Source organism: Eumetopias jubatus, unplaced genomic scaffold (assembly GCF_037043125.1).
Source record: "Eumetopias jubatus isolate StellerSeaLion01/CBP00866 unplaced genomic scaffold, mEumJub1_p1.0 scaffold_13, whole genome shotgun sequence".
Taxonomy (NCBI): Eukaryota; Metazoa; Chordata; class Mammalia; order Carnivora; family Otariidae; genus Eumetopias; species Eumetopias jubatus.
This window is the reverse complement of record NW_028274819.1, coordinates 82,074,164-82,089,628: the sequence shown is the minus strand read 5'-3', so window position 1 is coordinate 82,089,628 and position 15,465 is coordinate 82,074,164. Positions and strand designations below refer to the sequence as shown.

General features: G+C 38.0%; 1 protein-coding gene across 1 annotated transcript in view; it reads right to left on the bottom strand.

The window, feature by feature from the left end:
• ARHGAP42 (Rho GTPase activating protein 42) overlaps positions 1-15,465 on the bottom strand; it is a 302,672-nt gene that overhangs the window by 9,261 nt on the left and 277,946 nt on the right. The window contains exons 17-22 of the mRNA XM_028119626.2: positions 10,999-11,104; positions 6,426-6,585; positions 5,101-5,245; positions 3,355-3,735; positions 2,832-2,988; positions 922-984 (exon numbers count right to left, since the gene is read on the bottom strand). Of these exons, the coding sequence (XP_027975427.1) occupies positions 922-984; positions 2,832-2,988; positions 3,355-3,735; positions 5,101-5,245; positions 6,426-6,585; positions 10,999-11,104 (1,012 nt within the window). The remainder of the gene's footprint in view (positions 1-921; positions 985-2,831; positions 2,989-3,354; positions 3,736-5,100; positions 5,246-6,425; positions 6,586-10,998; positions 11,105-15,465) is intronic.

The following is a 15,465-nucleotide window of genomic DNA, read 5'->3' as shown; positions in this document are numbered from 1 at the left end:
CAAAACAAAAGCAGACATACCAAAATACTAAGAAAATTCCATTATTTCAGACATATTCAAATTAAAAACCAAAGCCCACTGTGGATGAGAAGATCAATTTGGAACAGGAGGAGAGGAAAGTAAAATCTTAGAAGCAAGGAGATTATTAGTGGCAAGATGTAACAATCTATGTCCTTTTAACAGAGAGGAAGGTAAAATCTGGGAAACCTGAATGAAGACCTGTACTCAAAAAAAGAGCTGCTTAGGCCAATCAGCTCTACAGCAACACAGTGGCCATTGAAAATAAGCGTATTTTTCAATGCATGTTCATAAAGCTTCTTCCAGAAAAAGTTCTATAACTTTTAAAAGTCAAAAATATACTTTTGAGGTGCACCTGGGTGGCTCAGTCAGTTAAGTGGTTAAGCGTCTGACTCTTGGTTTCGGCTCAGGCCGTGATCTCAGGGCTGTGAGATGGAGACCGAAGTCTGGCTCTGTGCGCAGCAGGGAGTCAGCTTGAGATTCTTTCTCTCTCTTTCCCTTTGCCCCTCCCCACATTCATGTGGACACTCTCTCTCAAATAAATAAATCTTTAAAAATTTAAAGAAAAAGAATATACTTTTAAAAACTTCCCAGAAATTGTCATCAAAGGAGTCTTTGCCATGCCAAGGGTTATAGCAACTTCTATCTTTCAGAAAACTTGTTTAGAACCCTTCTTTTTTGAAAATTTTAGTAAATGAGGCATCGCTGGAACAGTCTGAGAGGCTAAATGCTGTTTACAGACATGACCTTTTTTCCCTCTGAAGAGACAGTGGGTGTGGATTTGACCATCTGCAGACCTGAAGGTCAGAGCTGTCAAAGATGACCCAACATGTCAACAAAAGATAACGATATCACCACTATTTTATTTATTTATTTTTTACTTTAAGGTTTTTGAGAACTTACCGCCCAAAAGAAACCAGCTTAAGTGAACCAACATTTTCAAACAGTTGGGCTTTTGCTGCCACACTGAAAAATAATTTAAAATGCAATCCATTAAAATCGATCAGAAAATCATTCAGTTCAAAGTATAATTCGGGGTAATCAGTTAACACAAACCAAAAATAATTAGTTAAGAACTATCCACAAAATCTGACCTGAATTTTAATTGTTTTAAGCTTTAGTGTGAAAGAAATTTTTAGATCTAGTCCCCAGCTCACAGAGTACCAGATGTAATAAACCTATAGCTACCTCATCTTTTCTACTTCAGAAAACTGTGGGAGCAGTAAAAAAGAACATTTTCTCCCCACTCAGCTTCTGGTAGTGATATTGACGCCTGTGGAGCCAAAGGGAAGAATCAAATCATCAAGACAAAAGAACTGTTGTTCATTCTGATAGCTAAGATATAACTAATACTGAAATGTTTCATATTTTTTTAAAATATTTGAACATAGTTCTTAAAGTGAAAAGAGGGAACTCTGAAACATTTGTGGATTCAAATCTTATTTCAAATCATGGGAGGGAGGGCATGATCTATTTGAAAAACTGCGACTCTATTAAAACTAAGGCACCCTGGGGTAATTAGAAAAGTTTCCATACTTACTAAAAGAGAATATCAAATTCTGTGAATGATGTTTTAAATTAGATATTTAAAGTGTATCTTATTTCTTTAGTTGACAAACTTTTCCCCATCGCCTAGCCAGTTGATAGTATGAAGGGTCATTTTACATCTAATACAGAATATATATTCTCTCAATTTTAATTTCTACTTCGTCAGTACAATTACAAAGCAGAAGCAAATCTTCTCTTTCCCTCACAAAGGATGGAATTTATACTGACATATTGGCTTAAAATTTATTTTTCCTTAATGGCTAGAACTGTACACACTGGACAGTAGACATATTTATAAATATAGTATTTGTCTATATAGTGGTAGTTGGATTTCTGACCAAGAGAGATAATATATGTCAAACACACGCTGTAATCAAAAGGTTCCTGTCAAAGGAGGTGATGAATGAATGAATTTAAGATACTGTTCCTATGGAAACAGGCTTACTGAAATGTCTTAACTGGACTTTCAGTGAATAATTAAATGGGCTCCTTAACTTTCCAAGTATTAGTTCTCATTATCTCTAAAATGAGGTTTCTACTACCTACTGTGGAGGGACATGAAGTACATTAAGAGATAACATATGTTAAGGTGCCCAGTAATTACAGCATTTGGAAAGCTCAGTAAAAGTCAGGGAAATAAAATGAGAGGGCTAAAAACTTTCCTTTTTAGATTTTGCTTACTTCTTTATCCAAGTTCCCGTTTGCTCTTCTTTGTTCCCTTCCTATTTACGTCTATATACTCTATCCGATGGGCCTAATTTACACTTCTAGGTCTTTTGAGTAAAAGTACTCTCTTTCACCTTCCACGCTCCTTGTTCTCCACGTAGGGGAGACAGTTGATGGAGAGGAGAGAAAACAAACCCTCACAATGTAGACAGCAGTTGCACTTCTCACAGAGAGGTGGAAGAGCTGGGGTATAGGCAGTTGGCTCAGCTGAGAGGCAGATGGCTAGCTTTTACAGAATGTGTAGTTTCAAAGCCCAGGACTACTGTATTATACATCCAATCTCATGTCTTTAAATTAAGCCATAGTTCTGCTTGTAAGGCAAATGACTGAAATTGTATGTGTGTGGAATATATCCATCTTAAGCCTCCTTTAATTTGTAATATACCATTTGTAGAAGAGGACAGGGTCCTAAAGAAGTTGACTGTTCCCACACTACAGATGAGGCACTCAGCTGTGGGACTCCTAAAGGTTCTCTGGGACATGTTCAACTCCTGTGTACTCCTGGGTGATATAACAAATACAAACTCTCTCTCACTTACACAGATCCAGGTCGCTGGTAGCCATTGCTTGAGGCAGCGTCTAGCCTTAGTCTCCTGCACATTTTTGGAGGCAGGTCTGGGTGTGGTGGGACTTTGGGCATCTCTTTGGAACCTATAGAAGTTAAGCTTTGAATGGATCCACTGTAGCTCTTGCTTCCTAAAGAGAAAACCCAAGAAAACAGGCAAGGCACTATCAGACAAAATAACAGCAGTAACACAGTACATGCATGTAACAAAAGGAAGCATTTTTCTCTAAGCCCAAATGAGAAGGTACAGAATGTTCTTTGAGCACAGCAGCCCATCACTCAGGGAGATCACAATCTACAGTAATTACAAAAACATCACCTCACGGAGATGGAAAGATCCACGAAAAAAGTCCCAGTGCACAGTTTTAAAAATCCTAGCTCAGGAACAGCATTGTTAGCTCCTTCACCATTAACTTTTCCCTCCTTAATCATGCTGAATAATCCAGCAAGTGATACAGAGACAATGACATTTTATATTAACCTCAAATCTGGTTTACCTTCAGCTGCAGAGATGGATCTGAGAGAGGAAGCCGAGGCTCTTTTCAGTCCTGGAAGCCCATACGGCCCTTTCTTGACCAGGTCTATGGGTGGGGAAACATCCCCTGGGCTGGTGACCGAGGCAACACTCTGGCAATCTGATTCTGCATCCGTTTTGGTTGCATCCTCTTTAGAACTTGATTCAGGACTAGTTGTCCAGAGTCCAAGACTTTTCTGTCCATTGGAAGGTGATGGGGATGCAATCCAAGGAATCCCTCCAGATTTCTCCCTGGGCTGGCAGGAAGCAGACTTGGTTGTGCTGTTTTGTTCAGAGGAGTGAGAGGACAGTGACTCAATGCTCCCCATGGGTGTGCTGTCTGGACTGCTACTGTAAGAGTCACCTGGGTGGGAGCAAGAAAACGGCAGCGGCTGTCTACTGAGAACAACACAACCAAACCCTTCCATTCTCCAACTCACACGTGCTCAGTGGCCACTCGATCCCACTGGAGTGATGGGCCTGTACCCAGTGTGGAAAACCGCCATCCGTTCTGGAGAAAGGCTTTAAAACATGCATTTCAACTTAGTGAATGCATTTTTCAACACTACTCAAGGAAGATTTTATATGTACCCTGACCCTATGAAATAATGTTACTTCTTGAAGGATTAGTGAGCTGGCTTGAATTCACACAAAATTTGCTTCTGGGGACACCTGGGTGGCTCGTCAGTTAAGTGTCCAACTCTTGATCTCAGCTCAGGTCTTGATCTCAGGCCTCACACTGGGCTCCATGCTGGGCATGGAGCCTACTTAAAAAACTTGCTTCTGAAAAAGAACTCACAAATAATAGTAATAAGATTCTTTGATGACATTACAAGAGATCTCTGGAAGGAGGGATGTTAGAGACATGTTTCTGCCTTTTTTTATTTTTCTGATGTTAAGTGATTGAGTTAATGCATCAGAGTCCTTCCTCATTAAGAGGCACCAGTCATGTCAGCTACAAATTAGAAACTGCTTATATTTTTAAAAGAAAGGACTTTTTCCTCTTCCTGCCGAGAATATAGCAATGTAAGAAACTGCCTATTTAACTGAATTATTTTTTTAATGTTCTTAAAAGTAAGGTTTAAGAAACAAATCAGAAAAACTATAATAAAGTATTCAAACATATATAAATTAAAAATTAGTGTTTTCTGTTAAATACTGACCGTGAGAAAAAATTGCAGGGCTTGGGGGCGTAGAGTAAAACAAAACAAGTTTAACATGCACCTCGGGATCAAGCTGCCACCCAATTTGCCGTGGGGCTTGGTTTAGAACAGCAAGTTAGTGATAATGTGTAGTGTGGTTTCTCTTTGTATTTCTTTTCTCTTTCTCTTTCAGACACTTTGATACCCAAGAGATGATGCTTTAAGGACATAATGTGAAAAGAAGAAAGAAAAGGACTGCTTTAGCCAGACTTTTTCTTGCTTTCTTCCCTACCACTTTGACAATAGGACAAAACCTGCTACAGAGTAGCACTCGATGTACTTAATAGCAGTTGCAGAAAAAAAGGGCACTGAGCAAACTATTTTTTTTTTCCCTTTGTAGCAGTAATGAATTTGTTTGTTCAAAGTACCATGTAACTATACTGACAAAGAATATATAAATGGGAGGGGAGTGTTGGGGAGACAGTATCAGCAAAATCATCTATTTATTTCTACCCTAAAGTTGGTAAGGTGAGGGAAGGCTAAATCAAAGAATGAAGAAAGCATTTCCCTACAGCAGGCACACTTACTATCAGGTTCTGCCAAGCACGGTGTATACCTCCCTCTAGGCTTCCGGGAACCTGTGGAGAGGCAGATTGCTCGTGTCCTTCGGGATCCAGATCGAGACTGAGGCTGAGGAAGAGGAATGCTTGGGTCTGGGGCAGTATGAAAAATCTACATATAAAAAAAAAAAAATTGGACAGAGGTCAATAAAAGGGGCAACTGCCATTTTCATCATAAAATGGTATTTTTGAGTTAATAAATAATCTTAGAACTATATGCTATTTAATCAGCTTCATGGCAAGAGATGCTTGATATAAAAAATATCCTACAGCAATTATAACTTTCTTTTCCACTTACACTGAGTAATGTCCACTTTCTGGGTTTTCTTTTTTATCTTCCCCAATCTCCCAACAATGAATTTCAGAAGATTTTCCAATAATTTCAAATATGAATAAATGTCTGTGTCAAGACACATTGACTCTTACTATTGTGATATTTTCTTTCTCGCTTCATGCTGAACATAACCTGAAGGAAGAGGCTCATTCTGTATCATTTCCCCAGCCAAGCAGTTCCTTGCTTCTCAGGAGAAGGTGCTGTCATGCTGTTGGTCCTGAGCTGTCTTGGAACATGACAAGCTGCAGGGAGAAGTCTGAGCACTGCTACAGGATACAGCCAGGTGGTCTTGGGTTGTGAGTGCTTGCAACCTTAGATAAATGGAGGATATTCTTCTACAGGCACCAAGAAGGGACCCAGGGAAGGAGAGTGCATAGTCTTTCTCTGACAAGGACTAGACCAGGCATAAGTGGATCACATATGTTTTGATTTTCAATGGCTGGATTTACTTAATAATCCAATCACTTTGACTTTCCCAATTTCCCATTTCCATAGTTATTCTAAGATCTCAATCTTGTCAAAGAAACCATGTTTAAAGACATTCAAGGCTGTCCCTGGAATCCTTTTGTTTTGTTGAGAATATTATTGCTGCTGTAAGTCTAATTCCAGAGAGATAAAAAGGTTAAAAAATACACTTAGTCACCAAGTGATTCTAACAGATTCTCTGAATATGAGCAAAAAATTCACTACATAAATATTAAAGAAGAGAATCTTGAAAAGTAAATGATGTAAAAGGAAAGGAAACCATTTACCTGGAGGATTCTGAGAAGCACTTAAAAACTAAACAAGAAAAAAAAAATCAAAGTCCTCATGAAGAAGCAATTCATACAAAATGTACAAGACTGATACTTTATAAGAATCTTGAGATCACAATGAACTCACAGATAATACAAATGGAAAATTCCTTCTTAAAAGCAAGGTATAAGATTTGATACTTCCACATGAAAATTCAGCCTACCTTTTCATAGTGCTCGATCAGAATTTCAACCACAATATTCTGAAATTTAATATTCATCATGGCAGCCACAGTTTCTTCTTGTGCTCTCATTAGAGTTGGGCCAAATATGACACCAAGGTTTGAGACAGTCATGAGATTTTGTTGGCTGTGTAGTGACACTCTGCAAATAAGAGCAATAAAAATAACATAAGTTAAATGTTTAATAATTAGGCAATGTTCTCATTTATCAAATTTGTGGCATAAATAAAATGTAAAATATGCCATGATAGGCTAGTTTTCAGGTTCAACCTGAAAATATGCCATGATAGGTTAGCAGTCAGGTTCAACCACTCCCAATTGGCATATATGGGTATAGCCTAAAGACATAAAAAGGTAATATTAGCTAAGTAAAAATAATTACAAAGTTTGATTAAAGGAATAAATCTTGATATCCTAAATTGAATATAATCACCCTAGAGAGATTATGAGTTGTTAGGGATTCTCTAGGGTACTATACTTCTTTTCGAACAGATGATTAAGATTAGATTGGTTGGAATTATATTTGGATACACTGAACATATTATTGAAAACCTGGTGCCAAGCATTTTCATAGATATTAATTGCATTTAATCCTCCCAGGAAGTCAGCTTTTTCTATTGTAAAGGTTAAAAAAAAAAAGCAAAACTGGGGTGCCTGGGTGGTGCAGTCGGTTAAGTGTCTGACTCTTGGTTCTAGCTCAGGTCATGATCCCAGGGTGCTGGGATGGAGCCCCGAGTTGGGCTCCCCGTTCTGCACGAGTCTTCTTGTCTTTCCCCTTCCCCCACCTTCTCTCTCTCAAATAAATAAGTAAATCTTAAAAAAAAAAAAAAAGGCAAAACTCCTAAGTAAAAATTATGTATTCCACGTAACAGCAAACTGGGGACAGAGATGCTATTTAAATTCAGGTCTCCTGAATATGTCAGGGGTTTTCTTAAGCTCCCTACATAAGACAACTAGCCAATGAATGTTTCTATCCTTCTTTTTCCCTTCCATCCATCCACTCATCCATTCAAAATTTCCCTGAGTGCCTCCTTAGTTGGGGGCACTATGTTAGGCAAACAGTAAGAGAAGGAGATATGGTAGCATCAGTGCTGGCTTGAAAATGAAAATAAAAGAAAAAGCCTCTGGTATTACTGGCCTTAGAAAAAGTTACCTTATCCCAGTAACTGTCAAAAATGACTTTGACTAATTTAGAAATTAGATATATTCTTTTTTTTAAAGATTATTTATTTGAGAGAGTGTGTGCACAGGGGAGCTGGGGGAGAGGCAGGGGAAAGAATCTCAAGCAGACTCTCTGCTGAGTGGGGAGCCCTACTCAGGGCTTGGTCTCAGAACCCTGAAATCATGACCTGAGCCAAAATCAAGAGTCAGACACTTAACCAACTGAGCCACCCAGGCACCCCAACTGGGCATATTCTTAAGAAAAAAACCTCATTCATTTGACCAATCTTCTAGGTTAATACTGCCTTTTCTATCTTACGTCTAGGCATGTTGTTAAAATACGAAGTTCTAGAAAGAAGCACAGCACAAGAGCATGTTTATACCTAAGCGTGCATCACTAAATCACTAACTACTTTCCAGAAGCAAAAGTAAAATTTTATGGAGAATCCAGGATTTTGAATATTATGCAAATCCTAGCACAGGACAGGAAGAGCTGATTGTCTCACTGACTGAATTTTTCCTTTGTGCCTGACAGAGCACTAACTAAGAAGCTCTTGGTTAGAATAGGAAAAGTTTCATTTCACATTTTCTTTTTACATAACCAAATATTACGTGTGTGTGTGTGTGTGTGTGTGTATTAGTTGCTTAGTATGTACTAGAGAATCTACTAAGAGAGCAGTATGTAAAGATGTCTGGATTTAAAGCTTGAATCCATCCAACTTGGAAGCTGGGTGCAATCAGCCAAGTTATTTACAATCTCTAGGCATCAGTTTCCTCATCTACAAAGAGTAAGGACCCCTATAGGGTTGATAAAATTAAATAATGTTACAGGAAATATGATCTCAAAACATTAGTCTTCCTTGTAATTAAATTGGCTTTAGCCACTCTTGCTAAAATGTAAGAGTTCCTGGTAGTGTGAGTAAACTGGAATAAGATTAATATTAAGCTCATGGGGAAAACATTTGGAAATCCTAAAAAAAAAATTGGTTTTGAAAAGGAGAGTTTGTGTTGCTCACAAGATGGAATATTTGGATGAACAATTTTCACTGAATTTCCCTTCTGCGGAGCTAACTCAATCAATACAGACACTTAGCACCCCACATTTCAGCTATTTCTGCACCTCATTCCCTCAATCTGTTGAGGGAATGGACACCCAACTGCCCTTTTAAATATTCAAAGTTAGAGTCGAAGAAGAGACCACAGATAGCCTTTGTTTTAAAGACAAAGAAAAGGATTCTCAGAAAAGAAGTAATGGTTTATACCATGTCTCAAAGCTAATTAATGGAGATTTGGAATCAACCTTTTAGTCACTGGTCCTTTAGATAGGGACCAATCCAGATTACTGGTCTTAAATTCTCTTTTCTTCAGATATATTAAGGTTGCCAGGGATCAAGAGTGTTATTACTTGTTTGTAGTTTACTTAAGTCACTGGTGATGTGGATACACATTCCAATAATACTGCTCAGGAGTCAATGGGGACTGACTTTTTATAGGTTCAGGAAAAAAGCCAGGAATGGTGATAAAGGATGGGCAAAAGAATTTTAAGCACTCTTCTATGGCCAGATATTATCCTCTGCTATCCCCTGTAGCAAAGCCATGCACATTCACTATAAGGGGGAAGTCTAAGTTCATCTAACACTCTGGATAATTAAACAAAAACATTTTATGTGACACTCATGTATCTTTTAAAAGCAGTTTAAAAAGGCTTTGCTAGAAAATTAACTTGAATATACGAAGAGAATGCCCAATACATACAGTGTGGTTAAATTTCATGAAGAAGTCACACAATTCAAAACACAATTCAAGACTAAATCTGACCAAAAATCCTTGTTCATTAACTAAAAGAGGTATTGCCATATGCAACAGTTAATAATGAACTTGATATGGCGCAGTTCCTAGTGGCTTTCCTTCTTATTTCAAGGGGCAGGAGGGCAATTCATATTATCTCATCTGCAGGTTAAGATGAGACTTATTAACATGTTATGTAGCTCTATTTCAAATGTGCATGGCTCAAATTAGCATAAACTGGGTTACTACTTGTAGTAAGCAACGAAGAAGGAGTCATTTAATTGTGAATCATAGTACTCGCTAAGATGGAAAATATCCTTATTTGTATATGAGCCTGAAAGGGAATTCTTAAGTTTAAAACCTGAATTTGGGGGCAACTGGATGGCTCAGTCGGTTAAGCGACCAACATTTGGTTTCGGCTCAGGTCATGATCTCAGGGTCATGAGATCGAGCCCTGTGTCAGGCTCTGTGCTCAGTGGGCAGACTGCTGGAGATTCTCTCCCTCTTATTCTCCCTCTATCCTCCCCATCCTCTCTCTCAAATAAATAAATAAATCTTTAAAAAAAAAAATCTGAATTTGGACTTTTGTTTACAGTAGCATGGCAAGTGTGTGTGTGTGTGTGTGTGTGTGTGTGTGTGTGTATGTATGAAACAGAGAGAATCTTTAGACAGATTTATGAGGCCACAGTACCCAGATATTTGATCAAACATAATTCTAGATGATTTATGAAGGTATTTTTTTGCATAAAATTAACATTTATATCAGTAGACTCAAGAATAAAGCAGATTATCCTCCATATGAGTGGGCCTCATTCAATCAGTTGAAGTCTTAAAAAGACTGAGGTCCTCTGAGTAGGAGGGGATTCTGCTTCCAGACTGCCTTGGATTGGAGCTGCAACGTTAACTCTTCCCTGAGTCTCCAGACTACCAGCTGCCCTGCAGACTTCAGACTTACCAGCCTTCACAATAGTGCAGGCCAGTTCCTTGCAACCAATCTCTCTCATACACACACACACATACACACACACACTATACACACACACACAAATATATATAGCTACACACACACACACAAACATTCTATTGGTTCTGTTCCTCTGGAGAAACTTGATTAACATGATATCTATCTATCCAGATTTTTAAATACATATATGAACTAACAGCAGAGTCAGAAAAATCTTCAGAGACCAAGTGATGCTATGAATCCAGAGAAAGAAACTAACTTTAGAGTGGCACTTTGACCTGGCAAAACCTGTTGACACTAGTAGCATAGAGAACTGATCTTCAAACTTAGGGCTCACAATGCATCTAAAAGACCTGGGGGAAAAAAACATATGCTCCTTCATATATTTTTATGTAAGGTTTTTGTCATTAGCTTAACAGTTGCGAAGGACAGTAATCATTTGCATAGTGTAAACATATACAGTACATACACACACAGATATATCTTAAAAATAAATTGTCACATCATTTTTTAAAAGCATATTCAATAGACTGAATATAATAACAATGTTATAGTACCATCATACACTTTAGAAAGACATGAACAAGTCTAACTTTAACACTGAACAAGTAGTTAAGTGAACAACATAAATCAGAGAATTACTTGACGAGGTGCTTTATTAAGATGTCCAGCATCTCTCTGTTTTTTTCTGGCAATTTGTGCACCAATGCATGTACAGCCTCCACCCGGTAGTTTTGGTCATCAGATTCTGTAACATAAAGGTTGCAAATGTTCAAGTTTCAATTGCATTCAAACGTGTAAATAAACATTAGTAATCTAAACATTATAAACACTCCTACCCTCATGCCTTACAAACATTGCTTCATGCAGTTAAGTATTATCACTATCACTGGCTTAGAGCGGTTGAGGAACCTAACCATGGTCATAAAGTTAGTTAAGAAGTCAAACTAACCCAGTTCTACCTAATCCAGACCTGTGCTCATAGCCACTGGACCTCCATACAACCATAACTCGTCCCCTGCAAAGTCAGTGACCACAGAAATTGTTACAGGGAGCCTACTGTGCCAGGCAATATAATATACTTTATCACACATAAAACTTCCTAGTGACTCCATCAGACAAAGGAAGAAAGTCTTTCTTTCCAAATTTTATAGATTTAAAGATAACAGGGAATTACTTTTCTGAGGTGTCAGGATTATTATGCAAACAGAGGCCTGATAGATTTTAAGTCCACGTTGACAATGGTAAATCTGAAAAGTAAAAAACCATCTAAAGGAAGACTAGTCTAGTCTGCCAGGCAAAAGCCAACATGCTGACATGTCTGCTAGAGAAACATCTAACACTTCAGAATGAAGAACCTATTAACATGCTCTTACTATAATAAACAAATTCTATGGTGACTACCCACCCTGCCAAGCCCTTTCTCTGAACAGTGCCCAACAGGAGGTGAGGAAAGAGCATGGCTCACTCTGGGCCAAACACAAAGTCTCTCAGGGGTTGGAACGGAGACACCAAAACTGTGATCTGTCCGCTTAGCTATGTGAAAAGGCATATTGTGTAAGACCAGGGTTGACATGACCAAATGTGCTCCAAAGCCAAGAAAGTCCAACTGGAAAGGGAGATACAAATAAGGCAGCAAACAACAGAGAGGAGAGACCCTCCCAAAAGGATGGGAAGAGAAATATCAATTCCCAGTTTTGCAGTTCCTAGCTGTAGGCCCGTGGAAAGCCTGATCCATACTCTGCCAGGGAATCTGTGAGACACCTTGTGATTTCTGAATAACTTTCCCTTTTTACAGAGCTGAATTTCCAAATAATACCTAATTTTATTATCTTATTATCCGGTACATGGGAATATCCTTGACCCAGACAAAAGATTAATTCTTATCTATAAGAATATATTTTAATTATCATGGTAGTGAATTATTTATTTGCCATGGAAGTAGAGAAAAATAGTTTACAACCAAATGTTTCTATTAAAACAAGCTGCTCATTTAGCTACTTAGCTAGGTGGCTCAAATGCTATTTGTTTAACACAAAATTTCTGGAAGAGTTCTAGGGTAAGAGTCCAAAAAATTGGCTTGTAGCCCTGATTTTGCCATTAATTTACTAGTGTCCTTGGACAAAGTCACTGGCCCACTCAGGGACCTAGTAAATAAAATGAGAGGTCAGACTATACATTTTCTAAGGTTTTGTTCATCTAATAAGGATAGATTTCAGTGAAGAGAATGTAGAATGGAGAGCTTTCAGGAGAAAGCTAAGTGGTACAGGTGTTTATGAGATCATGTGGTCAGTCACGTATGCTGGATTGGAAAACCAAGGTCACTCAATGTTATCTGACACTTATCAGCAGACAACATTTCCTGTGACATTACAATGTGTGGTAATAAATTAATGCAACTGCTTTCTTTCTTGGGACTGTGAAAAATACTTGGTACAGTCATACCTCATACATCTTAACAATGAATTGCTAATTCCTAATGGTTAAATGTTGTGATGGGCTCAGATGGCAACCCTGGATTTTGGTTTTAATGTTTTAAAAGTATGTATTTCTAATTTCTCAGCTTACATGTTTTCACTGAGCCCCTCCCCACAGTTTTTGAATTAAGCCTATCTATATTTATATTCCATTATAGCAATCATAGACCCAAAGAAATTACATAGATATGTGATTATTATCAATAAACAGAGGGAAAAGGATTGATGGAAGTGCCTGTTACCTGCCAAAAATACCTGGCTCTTCTCTCCAGATTTACAAATACGGCATGTAAGTATGAGTAGGTAGCACACGTGACTGTACATATTTGTAGTCTTATCTATTTAACCATAAGGTTGCTCTTATAAGAAACTAACACTCATCAATTGAGTAAAATGTAACTAAAATAATTCCTCTTAGCACACCAGTCACCCCAATGAAGTCTTATTAAGTGGCAAAATATTATAATTCATTCTGCTATTTCTTTAAATCAAGTTAAATGTAGTCTTGAGTCCCTTTATCTCTTTCCCCTATCCTCCACTCACCTCTCCTCTGGCAACCACCAGTTTGTTCTCTGTATTTAAGAGTATTCCTTTTTCGTTTCTTTTTTGTTTGTTTGGTTGGTTTCTTAAATTCCACATGTGAATGAAATCATATAGTATTGGTCTTTCTCTGTCTGACTTATTTTACTTAGTACTATACTCGCTAGGTCCATCCATGTTCTTGCACATGTCAAGATTTCATTCTCTCTTGTGGTTTAGTAATATTCCATTGTGCATATATACCACATCTTCTTTATCCAGTCATCTATCGATGGACACTTCTGTTGTTGCCATGTCTCGGCTATTGTAAATAATGCTGCAATAAATGTAACGGTGCACATATCTTTCTGAATTGGTGTTTTCATTTTCTTTGGGTAAATATCCAGTAGTCGAATTACTGGATCGTATGGTAGTTCTATTCTTAATATTTTGAGGAACCTCCATACTGTTTTCCAGAGTGGCTGCACCAGTTTGCATTCCCACCAACAGTGCAAGAGGGTTCCCATTTCTCCACAACCTCGCCAACACCTGTTGCTTCCTGTGTTGTTAATTTTAGCCATTCTGACTGGTGAGAGGTGACAGCTCATTGTAGTTCTGATTTGTATTTCCCTGATGATGAGTGATGTGGAGCATCTTTTCATGTGTTTACTGTCCATCTGTATGTTTGCTTTGGAAAAATGTCTCCTCAGGGCCTCTGCCTCTTTTTTAATCAAATTGTTTTTCTAGCGTTGAGTTGTAAGTTCTTTATATATTTTGGATATTAACCCCTTATCAGATATATCATTTGCAAATATTTTCTCTCTTTCAGTAGGTTGCCTTTTTGTTTTGTTGATGATTTCCTTTATTGCTCAAATTTTATTTTGCTGTAGTCCCAATTGTTTAATTTTGCTTTTTGTTTCCCTTGCCAGAGAAGACATATCTAGAAAAATGTTTCTCCAGTCAATGTCAAAGAGCTACTGCCTATGTCTTCTCCTAGTTTTATGGTTTTAAGTCTCACATTTAGGTCTTTAATCCATCATTCACAATTTCTTATTTGTTTACAAACCGTACTGTCAGCTATTAAATATCAAATGGCAAAACTAAGAGGCAATCCATGGAATGGGAGAAGATATTTGCAAATGACATTACAGATAAAGGGCTGGTATCCAAGATCTTTATAAAGAACTTCTCAAACTCAACACCCAAAAAACAAATAATCCAGTCAATAAATGGGCTGAAGACATGAACAGACACATCTCCAAAGACATAGAAATGGCTAACAGACACATGAAAAAAGGTTCAACATCACTAGCCATCAGGGAAATACAAATCAAATCCACAATGAGATACTACCTTAAATCAGTTAGAATGGCAAAAATTAACAAGACAGGAAACAACAAGTGTTGGCAAGGGTGTGGAGAAAGGGGAACCCTCTTACACTGTTGGTGGGAATGCAAGCTGGTACAGCCATTCTGGAAAACAGAATGGAGTTTCTACAAGATGTTAAAAATAGAGCTACCCTATTACCCAGCAAAAGATACAGATGTAGTGAAATGAAGGGGCACCTGCACCCCAATGTTCATAGCAATAATGTCCACAATAGCGAAACTTTGGAAGGAGCTGAGATGCCCTTCAACAGATGAATAGATAAGAAGATGTGGTTCATATATACAGTGGAATATTACTCAGCCATCAGAAAGGATGAGTACCCACCATTTGCATCGACATGGATGGAACTGGAGGGGATGATGCTAAGTGAAATAAGTCAAGCAGGGAAAGACAATTCTTATATGGTTTCACTCATATGTGAATATAAGGAATAGTACAGAGGACCACAGGGGAAGGGAGAGAAGAAATCAGAGAGGGAGACAAACCATGAGAGACTCTGGACTCTGGGAAACAAACTGAAGGTTACAGAAGGAAGGGGGATGGGAGGATGGGGTAACCGGGTGATGGGTATTAAGGAGGGCACGTGCTGTGATGAGCACGGGGTGTTATACCCAACTAATGAATCGTTGAACACTACATCAAAAACTAATGATGGCTAATTGAACATAATGAAAAAAAGTATCAGATTAACAGTTTCTTAAGCAATATGCAGGAAAATCTTAAC